This window comes from Mustela nivalis, assembly GCF_964662115.1.
Source record: "Mustela nivalis genome assembly, chromosome: 9".
NCBI lineage: Eukaryota > Metazoa > Chordata > Mammalia > Carnivora > Mustelidae > Mustela > Mustela nivalis.
In genome coordinates, this window is record NC_139028.1 from 105,669,791 (window position 1) to 105,686,556 (window position 16,766).

Consider the following 16,766-nt stretch of genomic DNA (forward strand, 5'->3'; position numbering starts at 1 on the left):
ATTGAAGAGACTGTCTTTTTTCCACTGTATATTTTTCCCTGCTTTGTCGAAGATTATTTGACCATAGAGTTTAGGGTCCATATCTGCACTCTCTATTCTGTTCCACTGGTCTATGTGTCTGTTTTTATGCCAGTTGTGTATTTTATGTTACTTTTTTAAAAGATTTTATTTATTTATTTGACAAAGAGAGACAGAGCAAGAGAGGGAACACAAGCAGGGAGAGTGGGAGAGGGAGAAGCAGGCTTCCTGCAGAGCTGGGAGCCTGATGTGGGGCTCGATCCCAGGAGTGAGACCTGAGCCGAAGGCAGAGGCTTAACCAACTGAGCCATACATGAGCCTCATGTTAAGTGCAATTTGACCTATTAAGAAATTGTTAAGTGTTTTCAAAGTGGTAGTGCTATGTTATATTTCCTCCAGCAATGTGTGAGAGTTTCTGTTTCCCTACAATATCATCAAAAACTGGCATTGTCAATCTTTTTAAATTTAGCATAGAGTTGTTCAAAATATTCTCTTATGACTCATAGTTTCTATAGGTTCCAGAAAAATAGTATTTGAATGTTTATAATTATATATGTGTGTGTGTATATATAAAATACATATGTGTAATACCATATAGAATTTTATATATATATATATATATATATATACTTCAATAACTGATTGCTATATTTATGGCATAGTAGCAAGTGTTCTGTACACAAGATCCCATTGGATACTGATAACATCCTGTGTGGTTGGTGTTATTCCAGCCATTTTTGAGACAAGGAAACAGTGACAGAGACTTAGGTTAATGGTAATAATAACAATAACTATATTTATTATATTGAATATTTAGTGACTCTGAATGTTTCTGTAGACATTTATTGAGTTAATCCTCATGACAAACCTGTAAGATAATTCCTGCTATTGATTTATACTTATTTTATACATAATGTAACGAAAACATAGAGAAGTTAAGGATCCTGACAAGATCAAGATGCTAATTAAGGGCAGAACCAAGATTATTTCAGATTATAATAGCTAATGATTTTCCCCGATTCTTATCCATGTCCTATATTGCTATACATAACATCACTGAGCTAATATTTTTTTTATAAACATAATAATTATAATTGCTTTAATACTACCTAATACTACCTTGGAGGTAAATGTATATAACACTTATACAGTAGCTGACATGCATACACACACACAAAACACACACATACACACATCATTTGGCTGTGAGTACAGACAATTTAAGTTCTCCTACTTTGTAATGTGAGTTTAGCATAATTTCAAGATATAAGATCAATATATACATAGTTCAATCTCATAGTTTGTACTAGTCACTAACAAATAGAAATTGGATTTAAAAATATCCATTTGTAATGTCTTAAAATTATAAAATAATTAAGAATAAACATAGCAAGATGTAAGGAAAACATGTACTCTGAGAGTGAAACATTTGTTAAGAGGATATAAACACCTTAATAAGTAGAAAAAATATTGTTTGTGGACAGATGTCTCAACATTATTAAGGGGTGACTTCTCCCCAAAGGCATTTCTAGGTTCACACTTTCTCAAGCATAATTACAGGAACATATTCAAAGCTTTTCCAAACTGCCTTAAAACTTATGTGGAAATAGGAGGGCCCTAAATTAGGTCCCACAACATTAAAAAAGAAAGAATTTGGGTGGGACAAGATGGCGGGGGAGTAGGAGGAGGCGCCTTTTTAGCCGGTACCCCAAAGTGAGCTGATTACCTACCAAAGAACTCCATTCGCCCATGAAATCAGCCTGAGATCAGAATTATACACATCTGGATCTCTCCAGGGGCAGAAGACGCCAGTGGGCAGGTAAAGCAGCGTGGGAAGGGGGACTGATATCAGAAGATAAACAAAAGGGGGAGGGAGCCACCGAGGTGACCCGTTGGAAAGTAATACCCCAATAGGAGCGAGAGTGCCCTGCGTCTGGGGACCAGCATTAACTTGGAGACTGGTTGAAAGCACTCCAAAAGAGCAAAGGATTGTGGGGGGAAATTGTGGGAATCAGGGTGGCTAGAGACAGGGGCTTAAGTCCCCAGTCCCAGGACAGCCTCCCTGGCACTGAGGCAGAGAGAGTGTGGCGGAGAAACCAGGTCTTGGTCCCTAAGCCACCAGAGCACCCGAGAATGCTTGGGTTCTAGCTCCTGTGAGGGGATGGTAGCCAAGCCAGTCGGCAGAATGCCAGAGCCCAGCTACAAAGCCTGAGATAAGCGTGCACGCCCCTCATGCTCCCCTGAGAGACTTACAAAGGCCGGGCCAGCGCTCTTTGACCCGCACCATTCTTTCAAAGCCTAAGCCCCGTGCCCCAAACTCTCCCCTGACAGAGGTGAGCAAAAGCCCAGCCTGGTGCTCTGGGACCTGTGCCCGGTTCTCAGTGCCTGAGACACGTGCGCGACCCACAGCCGCCCCTGAAAGAGGTGCACACAAGCCGGACACTCTTAGACCCAGAAAGACCAGGCACTCCCAGCCAGGGCCAGCAGCAAAATCTCAGTGTGTGATTGCTGCTTGGAACCTCTCTGGTGGTTGGGAGCCCCCAAACAGCGGCCACTGCCTTGGCTTTGGGTACAAGCAAAAGATCCTGCGCCCCCAGGGTCTGCAACTTGGAACCTGCTCTACCAGCAGCCAAGGGGAAACTTATTTAGGCTCTGCATCCATACTGAGGCTTCTCTCTGAGAAGGAGATCAGGGTGTGGTTTGTTTTCCTCTAAAACTACAAAAACCATCAAAGGTGGTCAAGGTGAGAGAAAAAAAAAGTGAACAAACATAAAAACCGCCAGAGAACAAAAGCCTGAAAAAAACCAGTTTCCTAAGAGCCCACCCCCTTGAGGGAGGTGGGAGGACTTAACTCAGGAAACATCATTGACTGACAACCCACGTGGCAGGCCCCTCCCCCAGAAAACAAACCAAGAAAGAAAAAAAAAAAAAAAAAGAGAGAGAGAGAAAACAAGAGAACAACCACTACTTCATAGGAAAACTTATATTGTTGACTCGTTCCCACTATTCCAGAACTTTTTTTTTTTTTTAACACATAGATAATTTTTTTAACCTATTTACCATCACAGTGAGCTGTATAGTACATCAAATTCCATAATACCCTTCTAACCTGAAATTTTTGATACATACACCTATGTTTTTCTTTTGCATTTTTATTTTTTGAATTCTTTTTTTTTTTAATTTTAGTTTAGTTTAGTCTAGTTTATTCCTTTTTATTTTTATCCTCTAATATTCATATAGAGTTAAACTTCAAAGTAATCCCCTTTCCCCAATCAATACTACCCCTAGAGGTAAACCAATTTTTAATCCCCTTTATCTTAGGAAAGTTGAGTCCTTTAACAAAGATATCAAGATACATCCAGGAAGAATCAAAACAACCTTCCTTGCACACACTGAGAATTTATAAGAACTCTCCCATCTTCTTCTTCCTCCAGTGTTTCTGTGTTTTTGTGTTTGTCCTGATAGCATATAAATCTTACAATTGGGGTTCTTTTTGAAGAGGTTCTTCCTTTATTTGCATATATATATTTTTTTCTCTTGTCATAGACTTGTATCAGTCTTTTTGTCTCTTTTTGTTTGTCTACTTCATAAATCTTACCTTGGGGCCCATGTGGGCTGAACCTTCTCTTTCATCTTCCCTTTCTTTCCTGTCTTTCTCTCTCTTTTTTTTTTTTTTTCTTTTCTTTTCTTTTCTTTTCTTTTCTTTTTCTTTTATTTTGTCTCTCGTTTGGGTGGGGAATCCTGATTGCTCAGAAGTGTTCCAGGGTGCACCTTGACTGCGCCACAGTTGATACATCCAGCTACATCTGTTCAGTCATCTCCCACCAAAATGAGTAGGAGGAGGAATGCCCAACAGAAGAAAAATACAGAGGATGGAACTTCTGCAACAGAGCTAATGGCTATCAACATAGACAATATGTCGGAAAGAGAATTCAGGCTAACAATTATCCAGGCAATAGCTAGGTTGGAGAAAGCCATGGATGACCAAATGGAATTGATTAGGGCCGAACTGAAAGCGAACAGACAGGATGTTCACAATGTTAGGGCGGAGCTTAAAGCTACCAGGGAGGAGGTTCACAATGCTCTCAATGAGTTCCAATCTAATCTAAACTCTCTCAAAGCTAGGGTAACTGAGACAGAAGATAGAATTCATGATCTGGAAGACAAACAGATAGAGAGAAAGGATCAGGAGGAAGCCTGGAACAAACAGCTTAGAAACCACGAAAACAGAATCAGGGAAATAAATGATGCCATGAAGCGTTCCAACATCAGAATTATTGGAGTCCCTGAAGGGGAGGAGAAAGAAAGCAGTCCAGAAGATATAGTGGAACAAGTCCTTCATGAAAATTTTCCCAATCTCGCAAATGGAACCAGCGTTCATGTACTAGAGGCTGAACGGTCTCCACCCAAGATTATACATTCCAAAAAAACATCACGACACCTGATAGTCAAATTGAGGAATAATAATTGTAGGTATAATCTCTTGAAATCTGCCAGGGCAAAGAGGCTCCTTACTGACAGAGGGAAGCCCATCAGAATAACGTCATACCTGTCCACAGAGACCTGGCAAGCCAGAAAAGGCTGGCAAGATATATTCAGGGCACTGAATGAGAAGAACATGCAACCAAGGATACTTTATCCAGCAAGACTTACATTCAAAATGGATGGAGAGATAAAGAGTTTCCAAGACTGGCAAGGCTTAAAATACTACGCAACCACCAAGCCGACACTGCAGGAAATATTAAGGGGGGCTCTATAAAAGAGGAAAAATCCTAAGAATAGCATTGAACAGAAATATAGAGACAGTCTACAGGAAGAGAGACTTCAAAGGTAACTCGATGTCAATAAAAACACATCTATCAACAATCACTCTCAATGTGAATGGCCTAAATGCACCCATAAAACGGCACAGGGTTGCAGATTGGTAAAATGACAGGACCCATCCATATGCTGTCTAAAAGAGACCCATTTTGAACCTAAAGATACACCCAGACTGAAAGTGAAGGGGTGGAGAAGCATCTTTCATGCCAATGGGCCTCAGAAGAAGGCTGGGGAAGTGATTCTCATATCAGGTAAATTAGACTTTAAACTAAAGACTGTAGTCAGAGATACAGAAGGATACTACATAATCCTTAAAGGGACTATCCACCAAGATAATCTAACAATTGTCAATATCTATGCTCCCAATAGGGGAGCAGCCAATTACTTAAGAAAACTGTTAATCAAGATAAAGAGTCATATTGATATAAATACACTAATCATAGGAGATCTTAACATGCCTCTCTCAGAAATAGACAGATCATCGAAGCAGAAAATCAATAAAGAAACAAGAGCATTTAATGACACATCGGACCAGATGGACCTCATAGATATATACAGAACATTCCACCCTAAAACAACAGAATACTCATTCTTCTCAAGTGCACATGGAACCTTCTCCAGAATAGACCACATATTGGGTCACAAATCAGGACTCAACTGATACCAAAAGACTGAGATTATTCCTTGCATGTTCTCAGATCACAATGATTTGAAAGTGGAATTCAATCACAAGGAAAAGTTCAGAAGGAACTCAAACACTTGGAAGCTAAAGACCACCTTGCTTAAGAATGCTTGGATCAACCAGGAGATCAAAGAAGAACTGAAACAATTCATGGAAACCAATGAGAATGAAGACACTTCTGTCCAAAACCTATGGGATACAGCAAAGGCAGTTGTAAGGGGGAAATATATAGCCATCCAAGCCTCCCTCAAAACAATTGAAAAATATAGAATACACCAGGTGTCTCTACACCTTAAAGAACTGGAGAATCAAGAACAAATCAAACCAACTCCACACATAAGAAGGGAAATCATCCAGATTAGAGCTGAGATCAATGAGGTAGAAACCAGAGATACAGTAGAACGTATCAATGAAACTAGAAGCTGGTTTTTTTAAAGAATCAATAAGATCGATAAACCATTGGCCACACTAAACCAAAAGAAAAGAGAGAAAGCCCAAATTCATAAAATTATGAATGAAAAGGGAGAGATCACAACTAACACCAAGGAAGTAGAAATAATCATCAGAAGTTATTATCAACAGTTATATGCCAATAAGCTTAGCAACCTAGATGAAATGGATTCATTCCTGGAAAACTATAAACTCCCAAAATTGAACCAGGAAGAAATTGACAACCTGAATAGACCAATATCTAATAATGAGATTGAAGCAGTGATCAAAAACCTCCCAAAAAACAAGAGCCCAGGACCTGATGGATTCCCTGGGGAATTCAACCAAACTTTCAAAGAAGAAATAACACCTATTCTCCTGAAGCTGTTTCAAAAAAATTGAAGCAGAAGGAAAACTTCCATACTCTTTCTATGAAGCCAGCATTACCCTGATCCCCAAACCAGGCAAAGACCCTACCAGAAAGAAGAAATTCAGACAAATATCCCTGATAAATATGGATGCTAAGATTATAAACAAGATCCTAGCAAACAGGATCCAACAGCACATTAAAAAGATGACCCACCATGATCAGGTGGGATTCATCCCTGGGCTACAAGGATGGTTCAACATTCACAAATCAATCAATGTGATACAGCAAATTAATATGAGAAGAGAGAAGAACCAAATGGTCCTCTCAATTGATGCAGAAAAAGCATTTGACAAAATAAAGGATCCGTTCCTGATTAAAACGCTTCAAAGTAGGGATAGAGGGAACATTCCTGAACCCCATCAAATCTATCTATGAAAGACCCACAGCAAATATCATCCTCAATGGGAAAAAGCTTGCAGTCTTCCCATTGAGATCAGGAATAAGACAAGGATGCCCACTTTCACCACTCTTGTTCAACATAGTATTAGAAGTCCTAGCAACAGCAATCAGACAACAAAGAGAAATAAAATGTATCCAAATTGGCAATGAAGAAGCCAAACTCTCTCTCTTCCCAGATGACATGATTCTTTATATGGAAAACCCAAAAGACTCTACCCCCAAACTACTAGAACTCATAGAGCAATTCAGCAACATGGCAGAATACAAAGTCAATGTGCAGAAATCAATGGCTTTCTTATACACTAACAATGAAAATACAGAAAGGGAAATGAGAGAATCGATTCCATTTACTATAGCACCAAGAACCGTAAGATACCTGGGAATAAACATAGCCAAAGAGGTAAAGGATCTGTACTGGAGGAACTACAGAACACTCATGAAAGAAATTCAAGAAGACACAAAAAGATGGAAGACCATTCCATGCTCTAGGATCAGATGAATAAACATTGTTAAAATGTCTATACTGCCTAGAGCAATCTATACTTTTAATGCCGTTCCGATCAAAATTCCACTGGTATTCTTCAAAGAGCTGGAGCAAATAATCCAAAAATTTGTATGGAATCAGAAGAGACCCTGAATCACTAGGGAAATGTTGAAAAACAAACATAAAGCTGGGGGCATCACATTACCTGATTTCAAGCTTTATTACAAAGCTGTGATCACCAAGACAACATGGTACTGGCATAAAAACAGACACATAGACCAGTGGAACAGAGTAGAGAGCGCAGATATAGACCCTCAACTCTATGGTCAATTAATCTTCGACAAAACAGAAAAAAATATACAGTGGAAAAAAGACAGTCTCTTCAATAAATGGTTCTGGGAAAACTGGACAGCTATAAGTAGAAGAATGAAACCCGACCATTCTCTTACACCTTACACAAAGATAAACTCGAAATGGATAAAAGACCTCAACGTGAGACAGGAATCCATCAGAATCCTAGAGGAGAACATAGGCAGTAACCTCTTCGATATCAGCCACAGCAACTTCTTTCAAGATATGTCTCCAAAGGCAAAGGAAACAAAAGTGAAAATAAACTTTTGGGACTTCATCAAAATCAAAAGCTTCTGCACAGCAAAGGAAACAGTCAAAAAAAAAAAAAAAAAAAAAAACCAAAGAGGCAACCCACGGAATGGGAGAAGATATTTGCAAATGATAGTACATACAAAAGGTTGATATCCAGGATCTATAATGAACTCCTCAAGCTCAACACACACAAAACAGGCAAACATATCAAAAAATGGGCTGAAGATATGAACAGACACTTCTCCAATCAAGACATACAAATGGTTATCAGACACATGAAAAAATGTTCATCACCACTAGCACTCAGGGAGTTTCAAATTAAAACCACATTGAGATACCACTTTACACCAGTTAGAATGGCCAAAATTAACAAAACAGGAAACAACATGTGCTGGAGAGGATGTGGAGAAAGGGGAACCCTCTTCCACTGTTGGTGGGAATGCAAGTTGGTGCAGCCTCTTTGGAGAACAGTGTGGAGATTCCTCAAGAAATTAAAAATAGAACTTCCCTATGACCCTGTCATTGTACTTCTGGGTATTTACCCCAAAGATACAGATGTCGTGAAAAGAAGGGCCATCTGTACCCCAATGTTTATAGCAGCAATGGCCACTGTCGCCAAACTATGGAAAGAACCAAGATGCCCTTCAACAGACGAATGGATAAGGAAGATGTGGTCCATATACACTATGGAGTATTATGCCTCCATCAGAAAGAACGAATACTCAACTTTTGTAGCAACATGGACGGGACTGGAAGAGATTATGCTGAGTGAAATAAGTCAAGCAGAGAGAGTCAATTATCATATGGTCTCACTTATTTGTGGAGCATAAAAATAGCATGGATAAAAATAGGGGGTGTTAGAGAAGAGAATGGAGCTGGGAGAAATTGGAAGGGGAGGTGAACCATGAGAGACTATGGACTCCGAAAAACAATCTGAGGGGTTTGAAGTGGCGGGGGTGTGGGAAGTTGGGGTACCGGGTGGTGGGCATTATGGAGGGCATGGATTGCATGGAGCACTGGGTGTGGTGAAAAAATAATGAATACTGTTTTTCTGAAAATAAATAAATTAATTCATTAAAAAAAAAAAGATTTTGGAGAACTTACATGATCTGATTTCCAGCGATGTTACCAAACTGCTGTGTTCAAAATGATGTGGTTCGCTTCTTGGCCTTTTGGCTAAGATCAAAATGATGTGGTATTTTCATAAAGATACCTGAGAAGACTAACAAAGCAGACTAGTAGACCCACACAAATATGGTCCACTAATCTCAGCAAAAGTCTGCAGTCAATTGAGTGGTGAAAAATAGTTTTTGCAAAAAATAAGAGTAGAGGGGCACCTGGGTGGCTCAGTGGGTTAAAGCCTCTGCCTTCAGCTCAGGTCGTGATCCAAGAGCCCTGGAATCTAGCCTTGCATTGGGCTCTCTGCTTAGCGGGAAGCCTGCTTCCCTTCCCCTCTCTCTGCTTACCTCTCTGCCTATTTGTGATCTCTCTCTGTCAAATAAATAAATAAAAATTAAAAAAAAAAAAAAAGAGGATGAAATATTGGGCATCTTTACTGCACAAAGCAAACAAAACAAAAAAGGCAGAGAAAACTTTGATCTATTTATCACAACTAAAGAGATTTATATAAAATGGACTTAGAGCTATATATGAAATGTAAAATTAAAAAAAATTGGTTAAAATATAGGAGAATATCTTCATGACCTTGGATTACAAGAAAAATTTTCTAAACATGTGGAATGAAGGTTCCCAAAGAGGGGCGGCTTGGTGGTGGTGAAGTTGGTTGAGCATCAGAATCCAAGTTTGGGCTCAGATGGTGACCTCAGGGTCCTGAGTAGGAGCACCCTTGCTGGACTGAGCATTCAGGGTGCAGTCTGTTAGAGAATTTCTCTCCCTCTCCTTCTGCCCTTCCACCATGGTCACTATCTCTCTCTCACTTCTTCTAAAATAAATAAATATATCTAAAAAATGTGCCCATAAAAAATTGTTGATTTGCATTTCACCAAAATTACAACTATGCAGCAGAACTAGTATACAAAGAGGGATGAACTAAACAGTTGAGGATGTGAATTAACTAGTATCCTTCTCTAAGTGTTTTCCATGTTTGAGCACAGGAGGTTAGACATATGACCAGCTGTCTCCTGTGATGGATCTGTGCAGGTTAGCTCTGGAGTACAGCTGGGTCAACACTGGACATAATGCTGGTATAACAAGCTCTAAATCACTGGGTTATCATATCCTTGAAGACGAGTGCTAGAATCCCTCATTTCCTCAGGGTTATTAAACATTTAAAGCCCCAAAGGACGCAGGAAACTAGAATAACACATTTTCTTTCTCCAGTTGTTTACTATTTGAGCTAGTTATCCAAACTTTTGAAACTTCTGTGTTTTTATCTACACAGTAAAGCTAATAATACATGTGTCAAAATATGCAGTATTATGAACAAGAAGTAATATAATGAGCTTAATCCAACCAACAATCTCTCAGCGCATTTTTGTTATCCTTTGGCTAAGTAGATTGACCTGTAACAGATTAAATACTATAAAATTTTATTTCCTGATCCTTCTTGCATGCAAAAAAGTCACCTGCATGGGTTGGCATGTGGAAGAGAGAGACTTACTGGCTTCGGTGCAGGCAGGTGAGGCTGAGTCTAAACCACCTGTGACTAGTCAGTGAGCAGAGAAGGAACCAGATGGAAACACATTAAAGGCTTTGCTGTACTTGGCTTCTTTCCTCTGATTTTTCCACATTATTTGTGCATTTTCTCCCTTCCAAATTATGGAGAAGAGCTGTTTATATCTTTCTTTCGTTTTTTCTTTATCTTTATATATATATATATATATATATATATATATATATATATATATACATATTTTTTTTGGTCTTCGATTTTCCAACATCTCATGCTTCAATGCTAACATCATATGAATTATTATATCACAAATCACTGATTTCATTTATCTACCTGCCCTGCACACCAAAAATCTTGATAATTTCAAAAAAGAACAACAAAAACAAAAAGGACTGTCAGTGGCTGTCTTTGGTGCTCCTTGTCCTACCTCATTACTGATTTCCTGAAAACAAACCTGACACTATTATTACCACAATTTCCCTCTTGTTCTTCGGAATGCAGGAAGAACACAAGGCAGTCACACTATAGCTTTTGGGGACCTTCAGGGAATAAGAGCTATTTTTTTCCCCACTTAGGCAATTGTGGAACTTTTATACCCAAGAGCACCAAGCACATTTATGTGATGATGGCTTTGCAACACTTGGTCCAAGACCTGTCTAGAAATGCCTTTGGGAATATAATTACATAAAGATTTCAAAAACTTATTAATTCTCACATTGCCACATATTTGTATTCTGTTCCTCTGGACCAAATTGTCTTCAGGTATAAGCATAAGATAAAGGGATGATTCCCAAGACCTATATACTTGTGTTAGTGTTGCAGGACTATATATATAACCCATTTTGCTTATTTTCTTCCTGAACTATCATTAAGCAGCTAAATCAGCTTTTGAAACTCCCAGGCTGCTTCCCTGAGGGATGAAGATCTACTTCTTGCTTCAAAGAGTCTTACTGAATATTGGAAGTACACTTCTCTTGTAAATTGTAGAAGATTTAGGATTTGTTGAAATTTTCAAAATATTTGCAGAGAATTCATGTGGATGTGTTTGAATTCCAGGTTTGTAACTCTCTGCAGTGGATTCCAGGTTTTGGTATCAGGGATAAACAGGCAGAGTGAGTGTCTGAGAAGGAAATGCTTCCTGATGCAGCCCCAAATCTAACCAGACAGTCACTTGGGTCTTATGGTTAGTCAATTACCTTTGTCACCTTGGTTTGTGAAGGGTCCCACCATATATGTGCTAGAATAACTGCGTGCTCTTTATTTTACTTCTATACAGTTTCATTCTGAAGCATATAGCTTCTCTTTAAGCATATAACAATTTAATTACTATTAAAATGTTTTGGCACACTTGAGTTTTCATGGCACATTAGCTATAAGCAAAATTCTGCCTTTTGTGGAGCAAAAGAGTACAGTTAGATAACCATCAAGTAGGCAGTGAATTTCATTGTTTCCCCAACTCTTGAATAAAGGCTGTCTTCCACTTTCTTATTTAAGAAACAGTCAAGTTTATGCTTGAATGTGTACTATAACAGAATGTTTTATATTTCAAAACATCTGCCTTCCTAAAACAGAGTAGTTTCATCTGAGTCAACCATGGTAAGTTTATAGCACCCTACATTCTGTTACACTAAGGGAAAGTTTGAGTGTGTAGTAGAAATTTTTAACTAAATATGACAGGCTCTCTTCATTCATAAACAACAAAATACAAAAGTACACATAATTTTTATCCAATGACATCAAAAGTAAGCATTTGCATACCTTTTTGTAGAGAAAAAAGTTGTAATAGTGATTAGCATTTAAGAAATGGGTTAGGATAACCAATGGATTATGATATTAACAGAATTTCAGTAACAGATTGTTCAAATTAGAGTTTATCATGATCATACTTTGTAAACCCATATTCTGTATGCTCTTTTTTATTTTCTTTATTCTTCCCTTGATTCTGTGTGTGTGTGCATGACAATATGTGGTTCTAACGTGGTCACTCAGATAGGAAAGATTGTAAAAGAAAAATGACGGTTTTGAGCCACACATGTCACTGGCTATTTCACATTAGCTCACGTATTCCTCACTAAAATTCTGAGTTTTGGTTTGATATCTTACTTGTGAATTGACAAAAAGGAAACCTAAAGAGATGAATCCATTTGCTCAAGGATCACACTGGTCAGTTGATTTGAAATGCCTCAGCGTTTCCACCCCTTTCTGTGTTGCTGCCGTTTCAACCCCTTGTTCAGTGGTTGCCTCAAGTTCTTTATTTATCGACTGTGCCTTTAGTTTTTCCATGGGTGGGGTCCTAAGTATCACTGTATTGCTTCATGAGAGTAAGTCTCCTCAATTGACTTTTCCCTCTTTCTTTATACCTCTCCTAACAGCACTGATCACAGGGTAACTTTCCTCAGAATACAGACTGGGGTTTTGTACTACTTGGAGGTGAAATTCCAAAGATGATCTAGAATACAAGCAGGAATCCTGCTTGTATCCTTAGTTTTTGTAAAACTGAGGGCAATTTATTTCAAATGTTTTAGAATCAGAAATCCTAGAATACATGTATTCTTTTCTGCTCAGAGAAGGAATCAAAAGAGTTTTTCCATACTGTCCTTCATGACATCCCTCTCACTGCTCTCCCATGAATGACAGCCCCAGATTGAGGAAGAAACAGGATTTCTGTCTTTTAATATTCATAGTTTGTTACTTTTCAGTCTTGAGAAATTACCTAAATTCTCTTGCTATGTCTCTTCTGTGTAGAATCAGGGATTTGAATTGGTCATATGATTTCCACGTTTTTATTATTCATGGTCTACTTAGATAAAAGTTGCCTATAAATAAATTTGTTTTAGTAATTAGGTATATCTGAAATATCAATGTTGTTTCTACCTCATAAACAAAGATTACTATTCATTGCAATAAGTAGAATATTGGCCAATGATTCTCACACCCTAAAGCTTTTCAGTACTCCTAAGTTACAGTTAACTGCTGGACACTCCCTGTCACAATTATTTTATTCTGTTATATAAAGGAGGACAGAGATCCTTGTTAGTTACCCTGAAAGCAAAGTAGAAACAAATTGAAAGTTTGTCTATTTATGAGGGTTAGAATTTTGAATAGTAATTTAAAGAGAACTGATGTCTTATGGTACCGAGTATTCTGAAAATGCCATAGCTGTCACCTATTTGCCATCTAAAATCTTTTTGAGGAATATCAATAACATAGATACTAAATCTGGGACTCTCTACAAATGGTGGTTGCTAAATCATATTGTAGCAAAAATATTTTGTATTTTAAATAGACATCTGGGGGCCCAAATACGTCTGTCACTTGAGAGTCAGACTACAGTAGAAAGTAGGCTACCTTTGTAAACCCACTAGAATCAGATATTCCCTCTTCAGTCAGTAAAATAGCTCTTGACGGTTTCTTTTTATCTCACATTCATTTTACACTGATTAAATGATGTCTTAAGATATACATTAGATACAAAGTTGTGAATTCCTTAATTTTTCATTTATTCCTTATTGCAACAAATATCATTGAGTTCTAACTCATCAGGAAGAGTGTCTTCAAGTTACTTTCAGTATCATTCCCTTTTATTGGCATTTGATCTTTAGATTGTATCTAAATATGAAATTTTCTGACAAAGCCATGACAAGGGCATAATTCAAAAATATATGGACAATTCGACAATTTTATCTTTCCTTTATCAATTGCTACCACAAACATTAACGACAGCATATATTTTTGAAATATTTAACTCATGAAACATAAATACAGCAGATGAATGGGTTTCTTGAATATTTTTCAATATTTCAGTCAATTGATATTCTTGCTTTTGCTGTATTGTTTTCTCCTGCTCTTTGTTTTTAATGTGAGAGCAATTCCATTGGTTTAACATGACACTTGACAATATCTGACCCGGTAGGAAAGTATAGTATGCCTAACATGACTTATAATTCAGTAGTTCAAGCAAATGTGTAGCAAATTTCTTCAGGATTCATTCCCAGAAAATTAAGGCAATTTCCTGAGATCATTTTAAAAGAAGGAAAGTTGACTTTATGTGTAAGTTATAAACATTGGGAAATATGGGGAAAAAATTTTCTTTGTTTTAGACTAAATAACGTAACTAGTAGTTCTTTATCTAAAGTATTTATGAAAGTATTAATAAGGTATTCATAGTACTAAAGTATTAATAGCATTAATAAAAGAATTAAAAGTATTAATAGTCATACTAATAAAAAGTATTAATAGTGATAACAGGTATTTTCAAAATAGTATTTAAATATTTAAATAATTACTAAGTAATATTAATAAAAACATGTAATTTTTCTCATTATTGCCATTATAAACTTTTCATTATAGATTTACAAAAGACATCATGAAAAGAATAAGCAGCTCAATTTCATAAGCCAGAATAATTATTCTTAACACACTTCATGAAAATATGCATTTGTAAATTTTATATATAGTGTTCCTACAGTTAATATTCACCTAGAATTATCTTTTTTTTTTTTAACTTTCAGAAATGTAAGTCCTTATGGAAGCCTACACAAAAGCCAAATATATGAAAAACCAGAGAAACATCTCAGAATTCATACTTCTAGGACTTTCATATGACCAGAACATAGAAATATTTTGCTTCGTGCTCTTCTTATTCTGTTATGTTGCCCTGTTGGCAGGAAACCTTCTGATCCTTGTCTCCATTCGATGCAGTTCCCTTTTTCACCAACCCATGTACTACTTCCTCATCCACTTATCCTCTATGGACATCTGCTATACCTCTACAGTTACACCCAAGTTAATTGCTGATCTGTTAGTGCAAAGAAAAACCATCTCCTACAGTAATTGCATGTTACAGATCTTTACCATGCACTTTTTTGGAGGCATTGAGATCTTCATTCTTACTGCCATGGCCTTTGATCGTTATGCTGCTATCTGCAAACCCCTCCACTATGTGATTATCATGAACAGGAAAAGATGCCACCTCCTAGTCTTAGCTGCTTGGGCTGGTGGGGCCATCCATGCCTTACCTCTGTTTTCTACTGCAATTAGTTTGCCCTTCTGTGGTCCTAATGAAATTGATCACTACTTCTGTGATGTTTTTCCTTTGCTAAAGGTGGCCTGTACTGATACCTACATCACTGGTGTCCTTGTGGTCGCCTTTTCAGGTATGATTTCCTTAGTAACTTTTATTGTCTTATTTGTTTCTTATGGGATAATATTGTTCACTTTAAGAAATCTCTCAGCTGAGGGAAGACGCAAAGCCCTCTCCACCTGTTGGTCTCATGTCACTGTGGTCATCTTATTTTTTGGGCCTGTAATCTTTATCTACCTTAGACCACCTACTACTTTTCCTGAGGACAAAATATTTGCTCTATTTTACACCATCATCGCTCCTATGTTCAATCCCTTAATCTATACTCTGAGAAATTCAGAGATGAAAAAAGCAGTGAGAAAGGTTTGGTGCTCATCATTGCTTTCAAAGGAAGCACACTCTTAATTTGAAGAAGTTCATTGGCTAATCGACTCTGAGAAAGAAAAGAGGAAGATGTGAATGAAGAAGGCAGGGACTAGATCATGGGGGTTATGGACCATCACTGATATGAGGGAAATGAATGGATGCAATAGGACCAAAGGATTTAAGTGATCATTGAACAAGTACTGATGCTTGCCTACCAAAATTTATTGTGAAATAAGTTAATTTTGTGGGTATTAAGATGGTATAGGTAGGAGAATGTTCATTAAAAAAAAATTGAGCCAAAGCAAATAAATCAATGATATATTATTAGTGAATTATAAAGGGAAATATCTTAATGATAGTTTTCTTAATACATTGCACTAACAGATGTTCCTTGTTAGTTCAGAAATTGTAATGTTAAAAAAACAATAATAATAATAAAAACCTGAAACAATCAGTTTGAATTTCTTTCTTTCTTTCTTTCTTTCTTTCTTTCTCTTTCTTTCTTTCTTTTTTTATTCTTTAGAGAAGTCTTTTTTTTTAATTTTTTATTTTTTATAATCATATATTTTTATCCCCAGGGGTACAGGTCTGTGAATCACCAGGTTTACACACTTCACAGCACTCACCAAAGCACATACCCTCCCCAATGTCCATAATCCCACCCCCTTCTCCCAACCCCCCTCCCCCCAGCAACCCTCAGTTTGTTTTCTGATAGAACATTCCTTAGTTCATACAAATTAGTTGTGCAAATGAACAAATATTTAGAGTAGAATCTGTTTTATTTATTTTCACAATTTATTTTTTTGAGAAAGAGAGCTC

General features: G+C 37.4%; 1 protein-coding gene and 1 long non-coding RNA gene across 2 annotated transcripts in view; both read left to right on the top strand.

The window, feature by feature from the left end:
* LOC309873033 overlaps positions 1-8,860 on the top strand; it is a 697,683-nt gene extending 688,823 nt beyond the window's left edge. Inside the window, exon 3 of the long non-coding RNA XR_014316156.1 lies at positions 8,815-8,860. This is a non-coding gene — a long non-coding RNA (uncharacterized lncRNA). The remainder of the gene's footprint in view (positions 1-8,814) is intronic.
* A 6,178-nt stretch (positions 8,861-15,038) lies between these two features.
* LOC309840362 (olfactory receptor 4P4-like) lies at positions 15,039-15,986 on the top strand (the record flags this gene model as incomplete). The annotated part of the gene is made up of 1 exon (XM_082682415.1): positions 15,039-15,986. Exon 1 carries the CDS (start codon positions 15,051-15,053, stop codon positions 15,984-15,986), a length of 936 nt encoding a protein of 311 aa, XP_082538541.1. The 5' UTR covers positions 15,039-15,050.
* Positions 15,987-16,766: the final 780 nt, after the last annotated feature.